Below are 22,313 nucleotides of genomic sequence, written 5' to 3' on the forward strand. Positions count from 1 at the left end.
ATAAACATTGGTGTAGCTATGTGTGTAAAATGTAGTGTGTGTGTGTGTGTGTGTGTGCGCGCGCGTCTGTGCGCGTGTGTGTAACACATACTTATATTAACAAAACTTTGTAAAAAGTTATTTCGAGGAAAGTTTAAAGACTTGTGATACTGCCATTTACTGTAGCTGAATCAGAATGGTGAACCAAATTTGCTTCTTCCTCTGCTTCCTGTTATGTCAGATACATGCTGTATTAATTTTTTAGTTAAGTCAATATTCCCCAAACTGTGCTAAAGTCCAACTCACCCTCCTGCAAAAGTTGACCTGAAGTCTACTAAACTGGGAATTTAATTGTATGGGATGTGTGTATATGTTGGCCACACAGAATATGGAGCTGTTCCAGAATTTGACAGAGCCTATTAAATTTGATACCGCCAAGTGAAACAGACGCCAACCCTCAAAGAAAGAATAATGAAGCCATTGTGCAGTCATCTGTTCTTTAAAATGCTTTGAGAAATTACAGCAAAGCTCTTGTTTTTACACTTTATCTTGGAAATCTCTGAGGTACGCCATGACCTGCTGCAAGTATGTGTGGTATTTGATGGTAAATCTCCTGAATTAGCTCTTATCCTAATAAAGTCATTACGAGCTGTGGCTGGAGAAGAAACTGGATTTTAATACTTGCAGAAAAGTTCGGAAGCAGCAGAACTAATGGAAGATCCTGCTGCTTTATGTAACAGTGGAAAAGGAAAAATGCAAGGAAGGGTGTTATCCCCACTGCCCAACAGGATTGCTGCATGCTAGAACACAACACAGAAAGGGGACTTGTTAGTTGGATTAGAACATTCCAGAAATGCTCCTACAGTGGCCCATGCAGGTGGGACTTCAGAAGCAACAGCAAAATAAGCACTGTGTGTTTTATCTATGTTTGTATTATTTATTGTATTTATTTGTGGACTACTACAATTGATTTGTCTCATGATGTTAGCTGCTCTGAGCCCAGCTCCGGCAGGGGAGGGCGGGATACAAATAATAATAATAATAATAATAATAATAATAATAATAATAATAATTATTATTATTATTATTATTATTATTCAAACCGACTTACATTTTTCAAAAAAGAACCCAACACCAAATATAAAATGTGGAGAGCACTGAGAAGGACACAGCTGCTCACGACGAGGCCTTGATGCACCCACCAAAAATGCACCCAAGGCGATGGCCCCCTCAGCCACCCCTGTGCCACATCACTGCCTACAGGCTGTATATATCTATGTCCAGAATTGTTTTGCTGAGCCTTATCTTCTGCAACAGTAGACTATCTGAACCTTTTTCTGCTTCCATGTAGTGATTGGTACTGGGAGCAACTTCCACTACGTGGGTAGCTCACCTGAGATTCCCAGCATCTTCAACTCCCCCAATTCTTCCCACCCCACAATCCTGTAGTCCCTCGGCCTTTCTCATTTTGGCCCCCACCATGGGCCAAATCTCTTCCTGTAGAACAATGGTGGAGCTCTTTGGGCATCTCTAGCCATGAACCTCCTTCTCTGCCTGCAACAGTTCTCTTTAGAATAGGGTTGGCATATGTCCAGAATTTCCCGGACATAGTTGGAATATGGTGAACAGAAGCAGTGTCCGGGCGGAAATTGCTGAAATGTCCGGGGAAATCTAGACATAAGGCAAGCCATGTTGGAAGCTCAACAACTTTAGCCCAAAAACTTTTTGAAATATGGCAACCTTACTTTAGAATTACTTCCTAAAAACAGTTGATGGAAAATATAAAGTGTCTCCCCTCCAAACCCAATTAAGGATGAACATAAATTTATATTTGTCTTCATGCTATAAAATCGCAGTAACCAGTATTTCAATGCTTCAAAAGTGTGGGCGGGGGGGGGGGGGAGAGAGACTCACGTCAAGAATTTCTTTGTTGGCTTTAGGTGATGTGGCCTCTCTCAATTCCTTAATTGCTACAGGAATTTTAACTCTCTCGCCTTCTGGAATCCAAAGCCCCTGTAAAATAAAAAGGTTAAATTTAGCATAGAGCTAAAGAGCAAAAGTTTGCATGAAAAGTATATGGAGACTTCAACAGGGATGTGAACGCAGAAGCCAACAATGAGCTAGGTAACCCCTCAGGGTTAAGTCTATACCACAAAATTTCTAGAAATGATCATAGAATCATACAGCAGGAAGAGACCTCAACCCTCTCATGCTCTGACTGGGGTTTGAATAATGCACTAGTTCGATTTAGGGCCACCATATGTCTGGAATTTCATAGACATAGCTAGGATCCGGCCCTCATAAACAGCATCTGGGCAGAAATCACTAATCGCTGAAATGTCTGGGAAAATCTGTAAGAAGTATAGATTTTGGTGAATTTCCTAAAAAATTGCTCAAAACTTCCTCTTTTTGTAGATATTTTTGCAAAGGCTTTAATTAACATCTTGCTCAAAAGTGGGAAGTGCAGCAGCAATGGCCCAGATCTGATGTAAAACGGCCTCATCTCCTGGCTAGGGAACGGGGAATGTAATATGGGCTTTCAGGCTCCTCCCCCTCTTTAGGAATAATAATAATAATAATAATAATAATAATAATAATAATAATAATAATAAACAAATTTATTTATACCCCGCCAATCTGGCTGGGCTTCCCCAGCCACTCTGGGTGGCTTCCAACAAAATATAAAAATACAGTAATGCATCAAACATTAAAAACTTCCCTAAACAGGGCTGCCTTCAGATGTCTTCTAAAAGTCTGGTAGTTGTTGCTCTCTTTGACATCTGATGGAAGGGCATTCCACAGGGCAGGTGCCACTACCGAGAAGGCCTTTTTACTTAATGTTAACTAGGTGCAGAATTGAAATCTGTACCACTGTTGTAACCACAATTACTAGTAACCAAAAATAGCTTTTAAACCAAAGTCTAAAGATGGTTTCTAATCCTATTTTCAGTTTCTGGCTTAAAAACTATATATACGCCAGTGAAAGTTTAATGCTATACTAAGGGAAGGGAAAGAGCAGTGAAGAAGCATTACTCCTGAGCCAAACAAGCAAATGTTTTACCAACATACAATGAGAGAACATTCTGATTAATTTGAACCATTCAATCCTTTTCTGACCTTACCTTAAAGACGGTACCAAACGCTCCAGAGCCAAGAACTTTGATTTTTTTAAATTCAGTTTCCTTTAGAATCCTTAGCAGTGCCTGGTTTGGTGCCTCCCCACTGGGAGTCAGGGGTTCAACAAGCTGTCAAATACCAAAAGAATATGGTTTAAAGTGACAGGCTTCCTACTTTTTATATTAAAAACAAAAATAAACCCCAGATAGGATTACCTCCCTTTTTTTGAGAAAAACAAAACAGGTGACAAACTTACATTTCACCTGATTTTCCTGAATAACATAATGTAGTACAAGGCAAGGAACTCACAAGATTGCGAGCCTTGTTTTTAAAGCTCAAGGTAAGCAAATCCATCATTACAGTCTCAAGGTCAGGTATGAAATCTCAGTGTCATGGAGAAATGGAGGCTCCAATGTGTTTTGCTCGAATATGAGCGAGGTTCTGTCCAGAATTAACATGGACAACAAGGTCACAGTATGGCATAATATCATGGCCATGACTGATTGCACAATGGCCTTGAGTAGCATCTGCAGAGTCATATTTACTTAGGAAGAATAGACTATTGTTTGAGTTCTGCTGAAAGAGTGTTATCTCCCCCCACCCCCAATGTGCTTCTTTGAGGGAAGACACCTGGATTCCATGCAATGAATAGGAAATAATTGCTTATTTGCACTGATAATTTGCAAAAGACTACAAGACCCTGGCATACATTGTTTGTGTCAGTTTTGGGCAGCACATTACAAAACAAGGTGCTCCACCTACCTCTCTTTCTTGCAGCAATCTGCGCAAAGTACGTTTTCTAACAATGCGACGCCTACGAAGGTAAAGGCCAATGCCCAGTGCGATAACGACAAAGCAGAGGATGCCTCCAACAACTCCAGCTGCAATGGAGGGGATCTTAGAACTAGAAGGCAAAAACAGAAGTAATTATCTTTAATCTCATAGGAGGGTGAGGAAGGAAACTCACTATCTACTGAGTATCCAGAGCTGAGAACCTTGATTTTAAATGAAGGGGGACAAAATAAAACCAGATCATTTTTCTAGTTCTGCTTCAAGGCGGCTCACCTGCTGCCTTCATCAAATATCTTTATGCGCCAGGTGAAAACGTTTCTCTTCAACCAAGCCTTGGGCAGATTAATATTCTACAGCCTTGTAATGTGGTGGGGGATTCTTTTTTTTGGGGGGGTGTTTTAATGATTTACTTGTGTTTTTGTTTTAATCTGTAAACCACCCTGAGATTTTGTGATGAAGGGTAGTATATAAATTTAATAATAAATAAACATTAATGCAGAGCTGTGACAGCCAGCACGTATGCTTTGTCAGCCTAAATAAACATAAAAATCAATTATTACATATTAGCCTTGATTACCAAACAGAAATAGGAAGATGAATAAGAAAAAAAATGCAAACTACAGAACAGTCAAAATTATATTAACTTGCTGTGCTTAAACCATACTTTTCCAGGGACTATAATATATACACATTGGAAATCCATGTTGTATATTCAGAGGGTCATTAGATTTCTAGTGTTTCAATATTATATTTTAGCCATAAGCAAAACACATTTTAACCATGAAATATGGGTGTGTGTATACATGTTATGTTCAGTATAGACATGTAATTAATTAGCAATAGTTAGCAATAGTTACCCATTAGGACAACCTTCAAGCCCTGGTCCTTTGCACCTGTAAAAAAATCACACACACAAACACAGAGAGATGGAGAAGAGGAAGCAGAATTAATACGTTTACTGCTAGATTCTTCAATGGACATTTCAATTTTTTTGCCCTGCACACATTTTTTAAATATATAAAGTCAACAAGTTTGCTAAGGAAATACAGGACCTGGGAAAATGTCAAGATCCTTGAACCAGATGCATTTGTTAGAAGAGGAGGGTGCATTGTACTAAAGGAACAGCTTCTAACTCAGTGTTTTAAGCATACGGGGAAGAGAGCCTGCCAGAACATTATTCAAGTCCATTATTCAAACAGAACCTCCAATTCCCGCCCCCCTCCCAAAGTACAAATTCAATCTCTTAAAAGGCAGTGCCTTATTCAGACTTCAAAAAGACCACACAAAGCATCCTATCACAAAGAAACAACTGTTTGCTGGACTACATGAAAGGAACCAGCAATTTTGCTGTGAGTGGACAAAATGCTCACTTTTAACATTCTTGCTAGTAGAAAAGTATTGGTTTAAAATATCTGGGGATAGAACTAACACAAAGGGGTATCTCTCAATTCCAGACCTCAGGCTATTCAGTGCACCCTGTGTAACAGAATAATTTTTTGTTTAAGGGAAAATCTTTAATCTTAATGACTTGACTTATGACGTGAAAGGTGATTTTATAATGGAGGAGCAAAAAACATGGATTTGCCCACAAAAGGCTAATGCAGTACTGTTTCATGGATAGCAGAGGTGTGGGCATACCAGAGTTTCTCAAGATTTAGAAGCTGTTTATATAAATTAGCTTCTCCTTTAGTCTATATATCACATGTGGGATTTTGTGACAACAGTCCACAGAAGTTGTGCATATTTTAAAGAACCAGAAATATCCCCTCTTAACATTCTTGAACAGTTTTATAGTGCTCATTCAGAAACTAAGATAAGAAATATTAAACTGAATCTTTGAAACTTTGAAATACATCTCTTTTGCTCTCCTCATTTGCTGTAAAAGTGAGGCCTGCATAAAAATCCTTGAAACTATGCAGTCCATCCACTCTCATCATGAACACAGGTTTTCATCTGCACATACAAACATTTTAATTCACTTGGTACAGGCACAGTAAGTTTGGGCCAATTTCCCAAAACAATTTGAACAATGTTTTTCCTGAGCCCACTATTTCCAAGTTAATCTACAGCCAGGTTGCTTAGATTTATGTCCTCTCACAGGATACTTAATGTAAAAACTTTGGGACAAGAATTTAACAAGAAAAAACAATTCTCTGGTAAACTACAGTTCCCAGGATTTGTTTGTGTATGTTTTAAATGTATGGTGGGTATGCAACCTCAGTTAAAAAGACCACACTCCTCACACCCTTGTGGGCAATCTGATCCCACTGTCTTCCTGATGATATAGATCTATTACCCTACTATTACTGTTGTGCCAACTTTGATGTGCCTAGAAGAGCCAGAAGAAGCCAGCAATGGAACTGGAGGGAGTCTTGTGTCCTCACCACGAGGGAGAGGTGGAAGAAGCACCAGCACACAGTCCAGCTACAGTGCCAACGAAGATGGCTATTCAGTTAACCTGTGGACATTTGATACTAGAAGACAACAGCCGCCACCACATTGTAGAAGACGGCATGGCCGGGGTAAGCCACAAGAGCAACCCCTGCCCATGTCTGCAAAGCAGGACACACTCATGGCGAGCCCAGCACCACTTTGCAAGACTTGCAAAAACAAAGTGGGGCTCACAGGGTGCCGTGAGCAGGCATGCAGCCTGGCCCCACAAGCCCAGTACTGCTTTTGTGAGCAGCGCTGAGTTCCCTGGGAGGGCACTATGGGCTGCTGCACCCTTCTCATGGCACTCTACAATTGGGGGGCAGCTGAGATGGATGCAACAGGCCTGCGCCCTGGCCCCTGTGAACCCAGCGCTATGACGCTGCTTGCAGGTGCCAGGGTGCAGGCCTGTTCCCTCCTTCTCAGCTGCCCCAATGGGAGGCGGCTGCTGTGAGAAGGAGACCACAGCCCACGGCGCCCTCTCTGCAAGCAGTGGAAAAGCAGCCCTGGCTTGCAGGGGAAGGTGCACGCCGGCTGCGTCTTTCTCAGCTGCCCTCCAGTTCTTTAGTTGGAAGTCACAAGACCTAAACTGACAGAAGTTTTCTGCATATATATTCTCTAAAACAAAATAGAATATCCCTTACATGAGGCTGTGGCTTCAGTGCACTCAGGACTTTTTTGTGGCAGTACTCACGGGTATCGAGTACCAGCACCTCCTTTTTTTGTTGCCCATGGCAGCCATTTTGTGCTGGCACCCACAGCACTTCTATCATTACACGGGTACTGGCACCGCATTTATTTTTCAACCAAAAAAGCACTGAGTGCACGTATCCCTTTTAAAGATCTGTTTAGGCCATGGGTAGGCAAACTAAGGCCTGGGGGCTGCATCCAGCCCAATCGCCTTCTAAATCCGGCCCATGGACGGTCCGGGAATCAGCATGTTTTTACATGAGTAGAATGTGTCCTTTTATTTAAAATGCATCTCTGGGTTATTTATGGGGCCTGCCTGGTGTTTTTACATGAGTAGAATGTGTGCTTTTATTTAAAATGCATTTCTGGGTTATTTGTGGGGCATAGGAATTCGTTCTCCCCCCCCCCCCATATAGTCTGGGCCCCCACAAGGTCTGAGGGACAGTGGACCGGCCCCCTGCTGCTGAAGAAGTTTGCTGACCCCTGGTTTAGACAATCCTGTTGTACCATAAGGAAGTCCCTAAACACAATATATTAATTATCCACCAGGTGTCAGTACGGTTCTAATCCAAGAGGTTCTTAAAACTGGGCCTTCTTTGGGGCTGCCCACATAAAACTAGGTGTGAACCATTATGATGTCTCAGTCTTTTAGAAGTGTTAACAAGCTGTAAGTTGTTGTTTAGTCATTTAGTCATGTCCGACTCTTCGTGACCGCATGGACCGGAGCACGCCAGGCACTCCTGTCTTCCACTGCCTCCCGCAGTTTGGTCAAACTCATGTTGGTAGCTTCAAGAACACTGTCCCACCATCTCGTCCTGTCGTCCCCTTCTCCTTGTGCCCTCCATCTTTCCCAACATGAGGGTCTTTTCCAGGGAGTCTTCTCTTCTCATGAGGTGGCCAAAGTCTTGGAGCCTCAGCTTCAGGATCTGTCCTTCCAAGGAGCACTCAGGGTGGGACCCAAATCAAACAAGGCTATGGCACTGGGAAAGGTTGTTCTTTTTTTTTTAAAAAAAACACATTTCCCTTCATATCTTGATTATAATCTCATCCCCCAAGCTGAAACTTGGCTCATGGGGGAAAATATGCAAGTTGAACCTTGATGACATCAGTTAAAATAATTGGATTTCAACATGACAACATTACATATTTTTCTGTATACCAGACACAACAGCTTCAGCAGTTCCACTTTCAACTACTAATCTTTTTAAAGATTTTATATGCCCCCATGTATTAAATCAATTTTTTAAAACCTAAAACACCAAAATCACTTCCAAATCTTTAGAATGTAGCAGTTCTGTTTAGTTTTGATTGTATCTTGCTTTCATGCTTGTTAAGTTAATTTTTTAGTATTTTTGTTTACACAGTTAAGATTCACAAATTAAAATGCTTATCACTTCAATTTGCTTTAAAATAAAGTGTTTCTACTCACCCGCGAACACAGTTTGGATGACATAGTTGACACACTGAATTTTCATCTGCATATTTCCAGACAATGGTATCATTTTCACCCAAAATACCAGCGGGGCATGACTTAACGCAATGAGGACCATCTTTTACATGGGCACACTTCAGACAACTGCCTGGACCCTGCGTAAGAAATAAGAAATTGGGATATAAAATACTTTTGTCCATGAGCTGAGAAGTGCACTAATGGAATGGCATAAAGGTTAGTGAATATCAGGCGTCAGAGGATCCAACCCCCCATGGTAGGTTGCCAGGAATGGATAAGACAAGGAAAGTTCTTGCCAATGTTGTTTATTCAATATTCACAGAGAGAAGCTAAGAAACACAGCCTTTTGGAGTAATGGTGTTGCTCCAAATAAATCCCCACCCACTTTCTCTGCTCCTTCCTCCTTCGTCAACAGCACCACCCACCTGACGGTTACCACTTAGGACCGTGTGAATGTGAAGGGGCTCTCAAGAATGAGTCAGTTGGTCTTGCTGTTAAGATGCATGCACCAGCCCTAGCCAGCCAAAGCACATATGACGTCGGCCAGAAAGCGGGGGCATACAAACGTAGGGGTGTACTTTCATAGGGCTTCCTTCATGGGGACAGGAACCCTGAGTGATCAGGATTCCCATTCCTGTGGAAAGAGCCATGCTTCCTTTAGACTAATGCTGACTGTGCATTGAGTGGGGACACCAATGGTGCACATCAGTGCTGGAGATAGGGCAACCCAGCAGGTTGAGAAGCCCTTCATACAGCTGATACCCATGGCTACCAAACGCATGAATTGCCTCCTAGCTGGCAGGCTGGTCAACAGCTCCTCCTCAGAACCATTCCAATTTGCTTGCTACTGTGCCCTCTTAAATTCCATCCAGCCTCCTTAAATTCCATCCAGCAGAGTTGGGATATTTTGTGTAAAATGTAACACTGATGTAACACTATGGTGCCAAAAACTGAATTCTCACTAAAGATTAAAATTGTGCCCCCCCCCCTATTTTGCAGTGATTAATTGCTCATCATTATCACAGCTATTGTCCTCCCCCAAATACAAAACTTACATACTTCCCTTTACCCAAACTAGCAACTGCTTATGGATGTAGGAGATCCAACATGAAAATGATTCTGCTTTTATTTCAGTGGAGGGAACTGCTCTGCACATGGACAGGGGAGCCCTTATGTGCAAATGACTTATGCATCACTTAGGCAAATATACCCTGGGCTTGGCTAGGAATAGGTTTCTCCTACCTACATGAGCTCTCAGTCCCTCCACCCACCAAGCAGATTTACCTGCACCCTCTGTTATATTGCACAGATCTGAGTCCACCATGGTTTAGGGATTGGGGCAACTGAACATTAAAGTATTGTTGGGAATAAGATTGCAAGATAATATGCACTTACAGGTCCTGTGCAAGTTGCGTTGAATTCAGTTGAATTTTGCACTAGGCATTCTGGATGGCACTGAAGACACTCAAGCTCTCTTACAAACTCCCGAGGATTCCTGAAATGGATAGAAAAATGAATATAACTTTAACAGCAAGATATGACTCCAAGTTTCCGAGTGCTGAAACATTAATGTAGTATTTTGACAGGGTTGATGCACATAAATAAAGGAGGGCAGAAGGACTATATTATAGCACTGGAAGAAGCAACACTAAAACAAGCCTGTTCTGTCACTTCCAAAATCTTGCTAAGACATTCCAACATTAACAACCCAGACCCAAACAGACAATCCCATTAGCTTCAAAGACCAGGGAGGTGACAGTGCTAAGGTAGTGGATTATTCAAGTTTAATACCGGGGAGGAAATTTCAATCGTGTCACCCTGTCAGACTGAGGAGTGGCTGTGGAATAATAATAATAATAATAATAATAATAATAATAATAATAATAATAATAATAAATTTTATTTATATCCCGCCCTCCCCAGCCGAAGCCGGGCTCAGGGCGGCTAACAATAATCAAATAATCAAACAATCAAATAATCACACATTCAAAATATTCATTATAAAAATTAATTAAAATCAAATTAATGGCAACCAATTAAGCAATATTCTATGCAGGTTGCCAGAGGAGGGAGTCAGGCTGCGCCCTGACCAAAGGCCTGGTGGAACAACTCTGTCTTGCAGGCCCTGCGGAAAGATGTCAGGTCCCACAGGGCCCTAGTCTCTTGTGACAGAGCGTTCCACCAGATTGGAGCCGCAGCCGAGAAGGCCCTGGCTCTAGTTGAGGCCAGCCTAACCTCTCTGAGGCCTGGGACCTTGAGGATGTTATTATTTGCAGACCGTAGGTTTCTCTGTGGGGCATACCAGGAGAGGCGGTCCCGCAGGTACGAGGGTCCTAGGCCGTATAGGGCTTTAAAGGTTAAAACCAGCACCTTAAACCTGATCCTGTACTCCACCGGGAGCCAGTGCAGCTGGTATAGTACTGGGTGAATGTGATCTCGCAGTGAAGACCCCATAAGGAGTCTCGCCGCGGCATTCTGCACCCGCTGGAGTTTCTGGGTCAGTCTCAAGGGCAGCCCCACGTAGAACGAGTTACAATAATCCAGTCTGGAGGTGACCGTCGCATGGATCACAGTGGCTAGGTCAGGGCAAGAGAGGTAAGGGGCCCAACTGCTTAGCTTGGCGGAGATGAAAAAATGCCGCCTTTGTTATAGCTGCAATCTGCGCCTCCATAGAGAGGGAGGTATCGAAGATTACACCCAAACTCTTAACGGACGGTGCTGGCACTAATTGCACCCCTGCAAGAGATGGGAGTTGCCCCCTCAATCCCATATCGTCCCGGCCCAGCCAGAGGACCTCTGTCTTCTATGCCCAAAAGCATCATAGTAGAAGTGAGCACTACAGACACCCACCCACCCACTGACAAAGCCTCCTTCCAGTGATGTGCTAGCTACACATTTCTTCAGCACTCTGCAGTTTCTTTTCTGGCAATCCTGGAGTTCCAGCTATGTGTGATAGCAAGATACCAAGGTGTATTCCCCACCCTCATGTTAGGGGGAATTTAAGTTTAGTGCTCAATTTGCATAACAAATGGACATTGTGTAGAGGCCTCATGGAGAATGTGCAAATTTCCTGGTTAATATGCATGATATCCTAATTGTGGACATTCTCTAACCATTATGTGTTGGGAATTCCATTCCTCCCTTGCTGCAGAAGTGCAGGATTGTTACATGTCATATGTGTGTTTACATTCCAGCACAGACTGCTGGAGTTTCATGAGCGGAACATCCACTCTGTATTGCTTTTGTGTTCTCTCTCTCCGAGAAGAACGACAAGGAGAGAAGCCATGTTTTCTTTGACCTGATTTATGTATGTAATGGTTCTAGGGGTTGCTCGTGCGTAAATCGGCGCCACATCTGGCTGGGTTGCCTGAATGAACCCTTTCTGTCCAGACAGCCACTCACCTGTTGCTGTCTCAATCGCTGGCAGAATCTGTCAGTGGGCGTTTCTTGAACTTCTTCCAACAAAGAAGCTCTTTGACGCCTAGTCTCCGCCTACTCTCCCTGCGCGGAAGCCTTCTGCGCAGGGAGGGTGTGGGCAGCGGAGGACCCGTGCTCTCCCCGCTGGTCCCCGGCGAGGAGTCATGGAGCCACCTCACCGATTCCCCCATCTGCCCCCCTTCTCCACTGGTGCTACGCTGATTTCCTTCCCCAGAAGATGGGCTGCTTCTCTCCCTCCCGGGACACTCTCCGGAATCCCTCTAGAGCCCTCCCTCTCCCTCTGGCTCCGATGGCAGTTCCCTGACAATGTACAATAAACGTAGTCTAGTATCCATGCCTTGAGCCAGATCTGTTGTGCGTTTACTCTGCTGAGTAATGTGTGCTCTTGCATTGCAGCAGGAGTCGCGGACGCACGTCGGAGGAAGATGACTGAGGGATCTCCGCAGTGGCAAGGCTGAGAAGGGAGGTGCTCCGGCTGGGGCCTGTCCAGCTGGCTTTCCATCCCATGGTTCCAACATCATGCACAACAGGCCTTGGGGAATGTGAATATCTCAACGGCATTTTCTACATTGTTTGGGCACATTCTCCAGTTAGTATGCATAGCATCCAAGAAACATGGCTTCTTCCTACATCTGTTTAGAAATGTGCCATATGCATGTGGCTAATCTCACATGGTCCACAACACACAGGGGTGAGCAGTGAGGTGGTGAAGTTTGCTGATGATACTAAATTGTTCAGGGTTCTTAACATAAAAAGAGATTGTGAAGAGCTCCAAAAGGACCTCTTCTAACTGAGCGAATGTTTGGTAAAATGGCAAATGCATTTCAATGTAAACAAGTGTAAAGAGCTACATGTTGGTGCAAAAACCCCTTAATTTCATATATATGCTCAGGAGATCTGAAATGCTGGTGATTGACCAGGAATAGGACCTTGGGGTCATAGTAGACAGCTCAATCAAGATGTCAACCCAGTGTATGGCAGCAGGGAAAAAGGCAGATTCTATGCTAGAGATCATTAGAACAGAAAATAAAACTGCCAATATCTAGGTTGCAACTGCACTTGGAATGCTGGATACATTCCTGGGTACATTTAGGTTGCCACACCTGAAAAAAAGGATATTGTGGAGTTGGAAAAGGTTCAGAAAAGGGTAAACAAAAGGACCGAGAGGTTGCAGCATTTGGGACTTTTTAGTTAGAGAAAAGACAAGTAAGAAGTGACATGATAGAAGTTTATAAAATTATGCATGGCTTGGAGAACATAGACCTAACACTAGACCAGGGGTAGTCAACCTTTTTATACCTACTGCCCACTAATGCATCTTTCTTGATGGTAAAATTTCCTTACCGTCCCCCAGTGCTCGATGGAAGGAGGATTCAGCTTGTGCCGTAGAACCCCCTACCGCCCACCTAGAATCCTGAAATGCCCACTAGTGGGCGGCAGGGACCAGGCTGACAACCCCTGGGCTAGAGCATAGCACTTCTTCATGTAGTACATTGTTAAATGATGAAACTTGCTCCCGCAAGAGGTTGTGATAGCCACCAATGGAGGATATGGCACAATGTCTATGCTCTGTAGTCCAGCCTCCTTCTCAACACTCTCAAGTACTCCATACTCAGCTGAGCAGCATAAGCAGATCTGAGGGGGAGAAATGGCCCAGCATGCTGCTATTCAGCTTAGGGAAAAGATGAACAGCAGCATGGAGTCATTCATCCCCATTTATGTTACTTCTCTTGGGCTGGAGAAATAGGCACCTGGCAGGTCGCAAGAGAGGGCTGCTTGGTTGAGTTTGGCTTGGTGAGGCACAGGAAGATGCCTTCTGCTGCGGCAAGCCATTTGTCCACGCTGCCCAGTACTGTCAACTGCAGCTGACAGCAGCTCTCCAGAGGCAGAGGCCATTCCCACCACCTGCTATAACTGGATGGTGCCATGGGCTGAACCTGGACCCTGTTGCTCTACTATATGTTCTAGTTCAACTTCAGCCCCACAGGCGCTCTCAGCGTTGTCTCCCAACCAACCAAGCTCCACCACAGAGCTATGCTTCTGTCGCTCAGGTCCTGCAGGCCAACTGTGTATGCAATGAGGTGCAGACGTGAGCTTCAGTCATGCTCTACACCTACAACATATAAAGCTTTTCTATCTTTCACACAAGTCCTTCATCTATTAAATGCCTGTGCAAGTGTGGCTTGTTGTATCTGAGTGGACTCTAGTCACACAGTTATTTATAAGCATCATTTTCAGTTAACATTTGAAGATTCTACACATGGGGGCACAGGAGTGTAACGTGCACCTCATACCTTGCCACAATTACATCTTGTGGGCTGGAGATGCAGGCAAACCCAGAGGAATCACAATGCAATTTTTAAACAAGGGACTGAATTATATTGGTTAATCAGCTGATACTTAAATTCAAAGCTTCTCTGAAATTTCCAGTGAATCATTAAAATATAAAAATTGAGAACAGATGGTTCAACTATTACATGCTAGGTAACTTTACCACTAATTAAACTGTGTCTGATCATAATTTGATGTGAAAAGACCAAATTTGCCATGTGGGTCAAAGCATTACCTGGAGGAATTTTACTTATAAAAAGGCAACATCTGCTGAAAGATGAAGTATTTCAAAAAGTTTACATTATGTATATGCTGGGTTTTTGTTTCATTTTGTTTTAAATTAGCCAAAGAATTTCAGAAAGACATAGTAGAAGGAAAAGCAAGAAAAATATTTTCTATGGGAAGCATGTGGAGGAGTAAATATTGCATAGTTGACATCAGAGAAGAACAACATGTTCTTCTTGCCTCAGGATCACAATCATTAGCTGGGATTCAATTTCTATGCATCCATGGGACCTTTGCACCTGACAGACTAGATATAACTGATTTTCCTGTTTTTCTCCTCAGGCAGCGCCAGCAAAATAATTGGCACTAGTATATTTGATCCATAGTCCTTATAACTTCTCTTATTCTTAGTTACCTGTGTTGATTGCTAAGTTATATGCAACTCCTGCAGAATAACTCCCTGCCTCCATCCTTCTCTGTGGTTCAGCAAAATGCAGAGTCCAGGCACACATGAAAGCTAACATATACAGGATTAAGATTTGAGTATCTTATTTAAATAGAATGGAGGAAACGCTTAGCTTACCCTTGCACAATGTTGCACTCTTTGACACACTCCCGTTGGCGAATAAAGTAACGGCAAGAAAAGCACTGCAAGGGCCCTGGGCCCCAGCAGCCTTCATCTGAGCAGAGGGGATGGCAAATTTCTGTAGCAGCGGCTAACAGACAAAATAAATTAAAAATTAAACATTAAATAAATCTCAAAAGATGGTGTCAAAGTCACAAGAGAGGATAGCATAAAGGACATGATTCAGTTTCCACTGATACTCAGTTAAATGAATTGCTAGAATTCAGGTTAGGATCTATTTGTATTGCTTCCATCCTAGATTGTGGTACCCAGAAGCCTTCCCAGCCACCTAATCTCCACAACACCCTCCCCTTTTACATGTACAGTCATGGGAAAAAGAAAGTAAATCCTCTTTGAATTCCGTGGTTTGTTATGTTGTTATCAAGACAGAACAACAACAATCTGCTCTTTAGCAGGTCTTAAAATTAGGTAAATACCACTTCAACATATTACAACACCTGACATATTACACTACGTCATTATTTATTTACAACTTTTTAGCACCCCTCATTTTGGAATTTTAAAGTTGAAAAAATTAACATGCCCTGCTGCTTTGGCCAGAGTGCCTGGGAAGACAGACCCCCTCAACTGTTTCTCAGAGGAGAGCAGCAAGGAAATGGGCTTCTAGGCGAGCACTGCAAATCGGAACAGAGTCTGGCTCCTAAGGAGTGCGGAAAGGGACCTTCTCAACCCTGGAACCCTCAGCCAGTGCCTGAGCTGCTGACTGCTGGCACTCTCCCCCCACCCCTGGTTGTAACCCTCCTAAACTTTGAAAGTAGGAGCATCAAATAGGGCCTCTGAAGGATACAGGAAGGTTCACACAGGCAGTGCTTATGCGCAACTGTGCCTGATATGCAGCTTAGGGATTGAGGCCTCCAATAATGCATGCTTATGGGGATATAGACAAATGCAAAACCAACAACATTTTAAAAATGTGATTAACTGCAAGCATGTGCAGAAGTCTCTCTGAAATTTACAGGTAATTTGAACTGGATAAGTGGCCCCTAGTAACTTACCACATTCATTTTCATCTCTGTTTCTAATTATTTTTGTGCTCTGATCTTTTGTTACAAAAAGTTTATTCCAGTCCACTGTGTTACCGAAGCAGAGGTGGTTGTTTCTTAAAATGGCAACATCTCCATCGCTTACTTCCTTCAGACTGCGCAATCCCAGAGATGTTATGTTCAGGCCAGTGATAGCAAGAGCATATTGGCCCCTAAAATGGAAAAAAAAGTATGGTTTCAAAAAAAAGGAGGGGAGAAAAGAAAAATGTAGCTTTTCTAAACTCATTATTCTTTTGATTTTCTGGTGCTAGAAACAAGCTTTGAAATAAATCAAATGAAATAAACAAAAATATGCTGTTTAATATGTTTTAATTTAAGTTCTCTAGTATAAAAAATAATCTGAATAAGGAGGCTTTTCCAGCCTGAGATCCACATTCCCTTCTGGAGAGCCTTGGGTCGGGTGGGCAAGGCCAGAGGGAAAAGTGGACAGAACTACGAAGAGAAGTTTTAGCTTTCTACAGGAGGCTGGTTTCTACACACAAAGACATCACTCCATCCTCCATCCAGGGAAGTCAAAGGCATCATCAGAGTTCAAAGAAACATTCCAGTCAGGCAAAAACACTCAAGGAGCGTGCAAAGCAGGGCCAGCGAGGGGGATGGCCTGGACAGAGGGGGGGGGGGTGGCCTGGGAGACGGAGAAGTTTGGGAGGCCACATTAGGGAAACTTCTGAATGACTATTACATGGCTAATTTAAGGTAACAGAGAAAATCTGAGACAGTTTGGTAACATTATTATTAACATGCAATCCATGCTTTTCAGATTTGGACACCATTCTTAGCTGCAACTTGCAGTGCGCTATCAGCTTCTAACACACATGCACATTAGGGCTGGGCAATGTCAGCGTTTCAACACTGCGATGTATTGCTTGTTCCTCCCTCCACATGTCAGGTACTGGTGGCAGAGGGAGTTAGTGGCAGGCAAGCCCCATCCAGGATATACCGCCAGGTGAAGGTGCCATTGCGCTCTGGCCCTCAAAGCGGTCCTGGGCAAGGTACTGTACATCGCCCAGACCTAATGCACACCCAATGTGTGCTCCTCTAGTTCTTCATCCAGTGCAGACATAATGAGTAATCACAGATATTACCAATTGCAAGATCCTAAATGAAGCATGATACTATGGCTTAGCTTGCTACAAACTATAGCTTAGCTTCCTCAGAAGCTGTGAGCAGGAACCATGTATCTGATAAATGTACAGCAGTCCACAATCAGTTAAATTAAATTTATCTATTGCTACTAGAAACAGCCTGGGGTTGTCAAATACTTGACAGTCCACAATGTGTGGATGGTAGGTTGTGGTCAGCTTGCAGGTTATGCAGGTCACAACTACAGGGGAACGCTAAGAAGACCTTCTTGTCACAGGTGCCGGGTTGCTCCAAGATTGAGGGTGGCCAGCATGCATGTGACACCAAGCGTGTGACATGACACACATCTCCAAGTGCTGTGCAGGTTGGTGCAGCCTTCTGCTAGGCCATGCTGGTCCCTACAGCATTGGGAGATGCCACACAGGTGGTGCGACCTCATGCCAGACACGCTGATCCCTGTGGCGTTTCCTGACACCATGCAAGCCAGTGCAGCCTTCCACTAGCGGAGAAAGCCCCAACAGGACCCAGTAGACTGCGGAATATTGAGGGATCCCCTCCTTGCCTTTTTTCAGAGGGGGCGGGGCTCAGCCCACCACCACCCCAGATGGTGCCCCTGCTTCTTATCATCTTGCAAGCAGAGTAGTGCAGAAGCATGGAAAATAGTCTTTAAAATGGCTTGCTTAACATAAATAACCATAAACCCGTGTCAAACAATAGTTTCACAGCCTGGTTTATTGCAAATCTTCAATTCTGGTTTAGCTATTCTGATATAATGCTTAATAATGCTTAAGGAAAATTCATATGGCCTCCTTCCTCTGCTTCATTCTCAAAAAACAAACAAATAAACCAAGAAACCAAAAATTAAAATGAGTCCAATTAATGGAATACAGTAGTAAAAATAGATACTGCAGAGCTGCTAAAGATAAGCAGATACTTACCTGATCAGTAATTTGGATGTAAGAATAATAGAAGAAACATAGATGTGTTAATTAAGCAAAGATAATGTCCCCCTCCCCAGCAGAACCTTAAGCAAATAGAAGAAAACAGTGGCAGTGTGGTTGGTCCCTATCCCACATTATTTGCAGCCTGCAATCTGGCTGTCGGTCATGACCAATCCTCTAGCCATTTTTTTTACAAATAAGCCCAAGTACACAAGCATTTTTGGCACATGGCTGTACTTACAATTGTTTTGTTCTGCCTCGTATAACCTCCAGATTTTCAAAAGCACTCAAATCTTTGAAATTTTGTGGCCAAACCTGGATCAACAAGAATCCTGAAAGAAGACCAATAGCATAAACACATTTACAAAGTATTTTTGTCAACCAAGAATGACTTTGCTCCTTTCATACTTTTATGTGGACATCAAAACAAAGAACATTTCAAGGAGCTTCGGCATGGAGCTATTTTTAACACTGCTTTGTAAACAGTTTACATGCAGGCCACCAAGGCAGCTAAATATCACAAAAGCTGGAGTCTATAAACCTGAGCTGTGTTAGACACCACAGAAATTTTACTTCCCTTAGCAAATTCTGTTGGAAACTTGTAACTTTTGCTGGTGGCACAAAGATAAACTATTTCACAGGCTAGTGAATGCATTTTCAAAAATGCAGAAAGTGCACCACAGTAATGCTTAATGCGGCTAATACTCTATTAAGCTTCCCAGCTGCCCAGGCATTGTGTTCTGGAAAGAGCTCTCAAAACATCAAGCATTTTGAGCTGTCTTTCGGTCCACCTGACAAACGAGAAAGTGACAAATGAAGCAGGCCTGCAACACATTAATCTGGACAACTTGTAATATTGAGCTGTGCCCAGAAAGAATGGGGGTGCACACAGACCTAAAACATTGAAATGAAATGCATTAGTTACTCCCCCCATGCCATGAGCAAGATCAGGCCATCAAACATTTTGGCCAAATATGGACCATGCACTCCATAATAGATGTTGTGCACAGGGGTCATGACTTTCCTTCTCCATGGAAATGAGAACACTGTGAGTGTATGAACCAGGACCATATTACTGACAATTAGGCCTCCAATAACTAAGCTTGCTAGAGCAATGCAGCAAACTCTTGAGGCAACTTGTTAAACAGATTTCCTGATTTCCTTTGATTTTAACTTGCATCCTAGGGCAAGTAGTGAAAGGGATGGAGTAAGAATCCTTTTCTGAATTTTCAAAAAAAAGTCAAGTATGACCATAATACAGTAAGAGGGACTTGTGTTCTGAGTTGCTACGAGGCTGTTGTGTGAACAACTACCATTCTATAGATGTCAAAGAGATAAACAACTACACGGCTTTCTGGAGACATCTGAAGGCAGCCTTCTATTGAGATTTTTCATTGTATTCTGTTGGAAGCCACCCAGAGTGGCTGAGGGAACCCAGTCAGTTGGATGGGGGTACAAATAAATCATCGTCAACGTCATCAGTATCCAGAGAATATTTGTTTTAAATAATCGTTATCATCACTGGGTAGAATCCATTTGGTGTTCCTGTGCTTACAAAAGGGTTTTTGATCCAGCAGATGCATCCACTAATGGAAGAGGAGGAGAAGGGTTTTTTTTTCTAACTCCCACTCCCTTCTGCAGCCCCCAGTGTCCCCTACAAACAGCTCCAGAGAGTTGGGGGCCATTCACAACAGAGTGGAAACCAGAAGGGCTGCAGCAGGCAAATCCACTCCTCTTCTCCACCTGATCGAAAGCCCCTCCAGGATTAACAAGTGTGCCAGATGTATTCTCCCCATCAGTCACAAAAGTGATTTGGCCTTTCTGTTTCTGTAATGAATGTTTTTATTTCATTTGGAAATGTACAATAAACAAGAACTGTGACAAACATCTTGGCTGTCTTTGCATTATTCACCCACAAAAGATTGAGGCTAACATGAAAGCAAGGAAAATATGTTTTCACACCATAGAAACAGCATACCAGAACATGCCCTAATCCTGAGACTGTTGGGGAGTCCTTGCCTGCTCTCTCTCACACAATTCACGCTCAACCTCTAGGATCAGAACAAGTGCCACTGCCTCCTCACTTGCCTCCTCACTTACCTCCCCCCCTCGCCTCAGCCGTGCTCTAAGCCTTTTGGCTGGACCAGTGCTGGCACCAGCAACTCCTTGCACGCCGAGTAAGGCTGGCTGAGAGACAAAGGATTTCAAGGGGGAGAAGCGGGGAAGGAAAGAGAGGCCTCCCGCCTCTGAGGGGATGGAGCAGGGGAGGTGTTGAAAGAAATATGAAAGCAGTGTTAGGCAGGGTTTTTTTTGTTACTACAAGTACTGTGGCAGAGAACAGTCCAGAGTTAGAGGCAGAAGTGAAGGCTGGAGAGGAGCAGAGATCAGGCAGGCTGCTGAAGAGGTCTCCCCCTCCTGCTGTGAGCAGCTCCCCTGTCCTCTGGTCTCCCAGAACACAGAGATGAAGGAAGAGGGCGGAGCAAGAGAGATAAGACATGGAGCCTTAGACTGCTTGGGAAGGACCCAGGCAAGGAGGAGTCTTAGAAAGGCAGGGAACCTTCAGCCTTTGCAACTGCCTCACTGGGGCAAGACCTACAGGGAAGGGTTGCTGTGCTCACTAGGCCTGAGCTGTGTTGGTTTCCATGAATAAAGAGTTAACTTCACTGACTTTTTGTGAGTTATTGCTGACTTGCTCCCGACTCCCATCTTGACATTGCATCTGCAGAAGTACAAAATGTTTTCTGTTCACTTAGGGAGAAGCATTGCTACAAAGTGTGAGAACTCCAGGTGTAAAAATGTTTTGGTTCTATTGCTTCTGGTGTCAACAGCATTAAATGGCTCCTTTGGGACCAAGTGCTATTCCAACTTATATGAATGTAAATGCAAAACATGGTCTGTAGCCTATGCACAATTAATTTTATTTGTATATGCTGGAATAAAAAGTCTACTTCTTAACAGTAGATGCTGGTCTCCTACAATCTCAGTCCTTTTCTAATCTGAGAGATGAGGCTTTTAAACAACTTGATATCACTAACCTGTGATTTCTTTAACAGTTTTAAAGATCTCCAGCTTCTTTGGGTCCAAGGGGGGTGTCCTTGTGTATGAATCACTAGAAGACAGAGAATAACAGAACCTTCAGTGACTGAGCTAATAGATAAGCCACATTTCTCTGCTCCACATTAGACTCAACAATAACTTAACTTACCCTGAAAATGATACTTTCAGAAATACAAGGTCTCCATTGATTGTAGTGCAATTTGTGAAATAGTCAATATTGGATGCATTAACAGCAATAACACCTTTAAAATCACCTGTTCCAATCCCATTGCAAACTGTTAAAAAGGAAAAATAAATATTAGGGCTCAATGGGGGCTTCAGGTATCAGTAAGATGCTCGTATACACACCAGCAACAAGCCTACGCACTTGTCAGTCCTGGAGGGCAAAGGGTAATAAATAGATATGTAACAAATGAACTTGGTCTCAAGTCATTTTGTTTTTGCTTTATTTGATACATCAATCATATCTGTACAACATAAAAGCATAAGAAGAACCAGACATATAGAAACAATATAGAACAGAAATATATTTAAGTCAAACCGTGGCTTAGCACAAATGTACAGGCTCCCAAAGAGGAGACAACAGTCTCTTTATTCCCCCTGGTCATTCTGCTGTTTGTGTTTCATTGTTTGGTTTCACATGTGTCTGAACCCAGACTCATTGTTTAACTCTCCAAGCCAAATTGTGAGCTTTAAATAAACAGAATAACAATTATCCTTTGGTTAAGCATTTCAGAACTCCATTCACCACTGCCTCTTTTTAAGGATTTACCTACCACTCTAAGCTCAAAGCATGAATGAGCAAACAGGTGAGCTGCTGGAGATGAGACTGTGGCTGTTTTCCTCCTTCCCAGTCATTTTAGTGTGTGGCACTGAGCTAAGCCATGGTTTGACCCAGCATGTTGTTTGGGTTCATGATTTACCTTTCCCCGAAAAACCTTGTGCTGTGACCAGGGTTTGATAAATGGCACTTTTCAGTTTTGATAAGAATTTCTACTGCATTTGTTGAACTGTAATCTCATCCAAGACTTACTTCATCATTATTACTGTTTGAGATTATTACTGTAGTACTACAAAAGTCAGACAACATT

At 43.0% G+C, this 22,313-nt stretch overlaps 1 protein-coding gene across 2 annotated transcripts in view; it reads right to left on the reverse strand.

The window, feature by feature from the left end:
- EGFR (epidermal growth factor receptor) overlaps positions 1-22,313 on the reverse strand; it is a 151,295-nt gene that overhangs the window by 20,936 nt on the left and 108,046 nt on the right. For both annotated transcript variants that reach the window (XM_083706255.1, XM_083706254.1), the window contains exons 9-19: positions 21,371-21,497; positions 21,201-21,274; positions 18,407-18,497; positions 16,094-16,293; positions 15,036-15,168; positions 9,854-9,953; positions 8,438-8,595; positions 4,746-4,781; positions 3,859-4,000; positions 3,102-3,224; positions 1,894-1,992 (exon numbers count right to left, since the gene is read on the reverse strand). In XM_083706255.1, the coding sequence (XP_083562381.1) occupies positions 1,894-1,992; positions 3,102-3,224; positions 3,859-4,000; positions 4,746-4,781; positions 8,438-8,595; positions 9,854-9,953; positions 15,036-15,168; positions 16,094-16,293; positions 18,407-18,497; positions 21,201-21,274; positions 21,371-21,497 (1,283 nt within the window). The remainder of the gene's footprint in view (positions 1-1,893; positions 1,993-3,101; positions 3,225-3,858; positions 4,001-4,745; positions 4,782-8,437; positions 8,596-9,853; positions 9,954-15,035; positions 15,169-16,093; positions 16,294-18,406; positions 18,498-21,200; positions 21,275-21,370; positions 21,498-22,313) is intronic.

This window comes from Podarcis gaigeae (genome assembly GCF_964106915.1).
Source record: "Podarcis gaigeae genome assembly, chromosome: 12".
Classification (NCBI taxonomy): Eukaryota; Metazoa; Chordata; class Lepidosauria; order Squamata; family Lacertidae; genus Podarcis; species Podarcis gaigeae.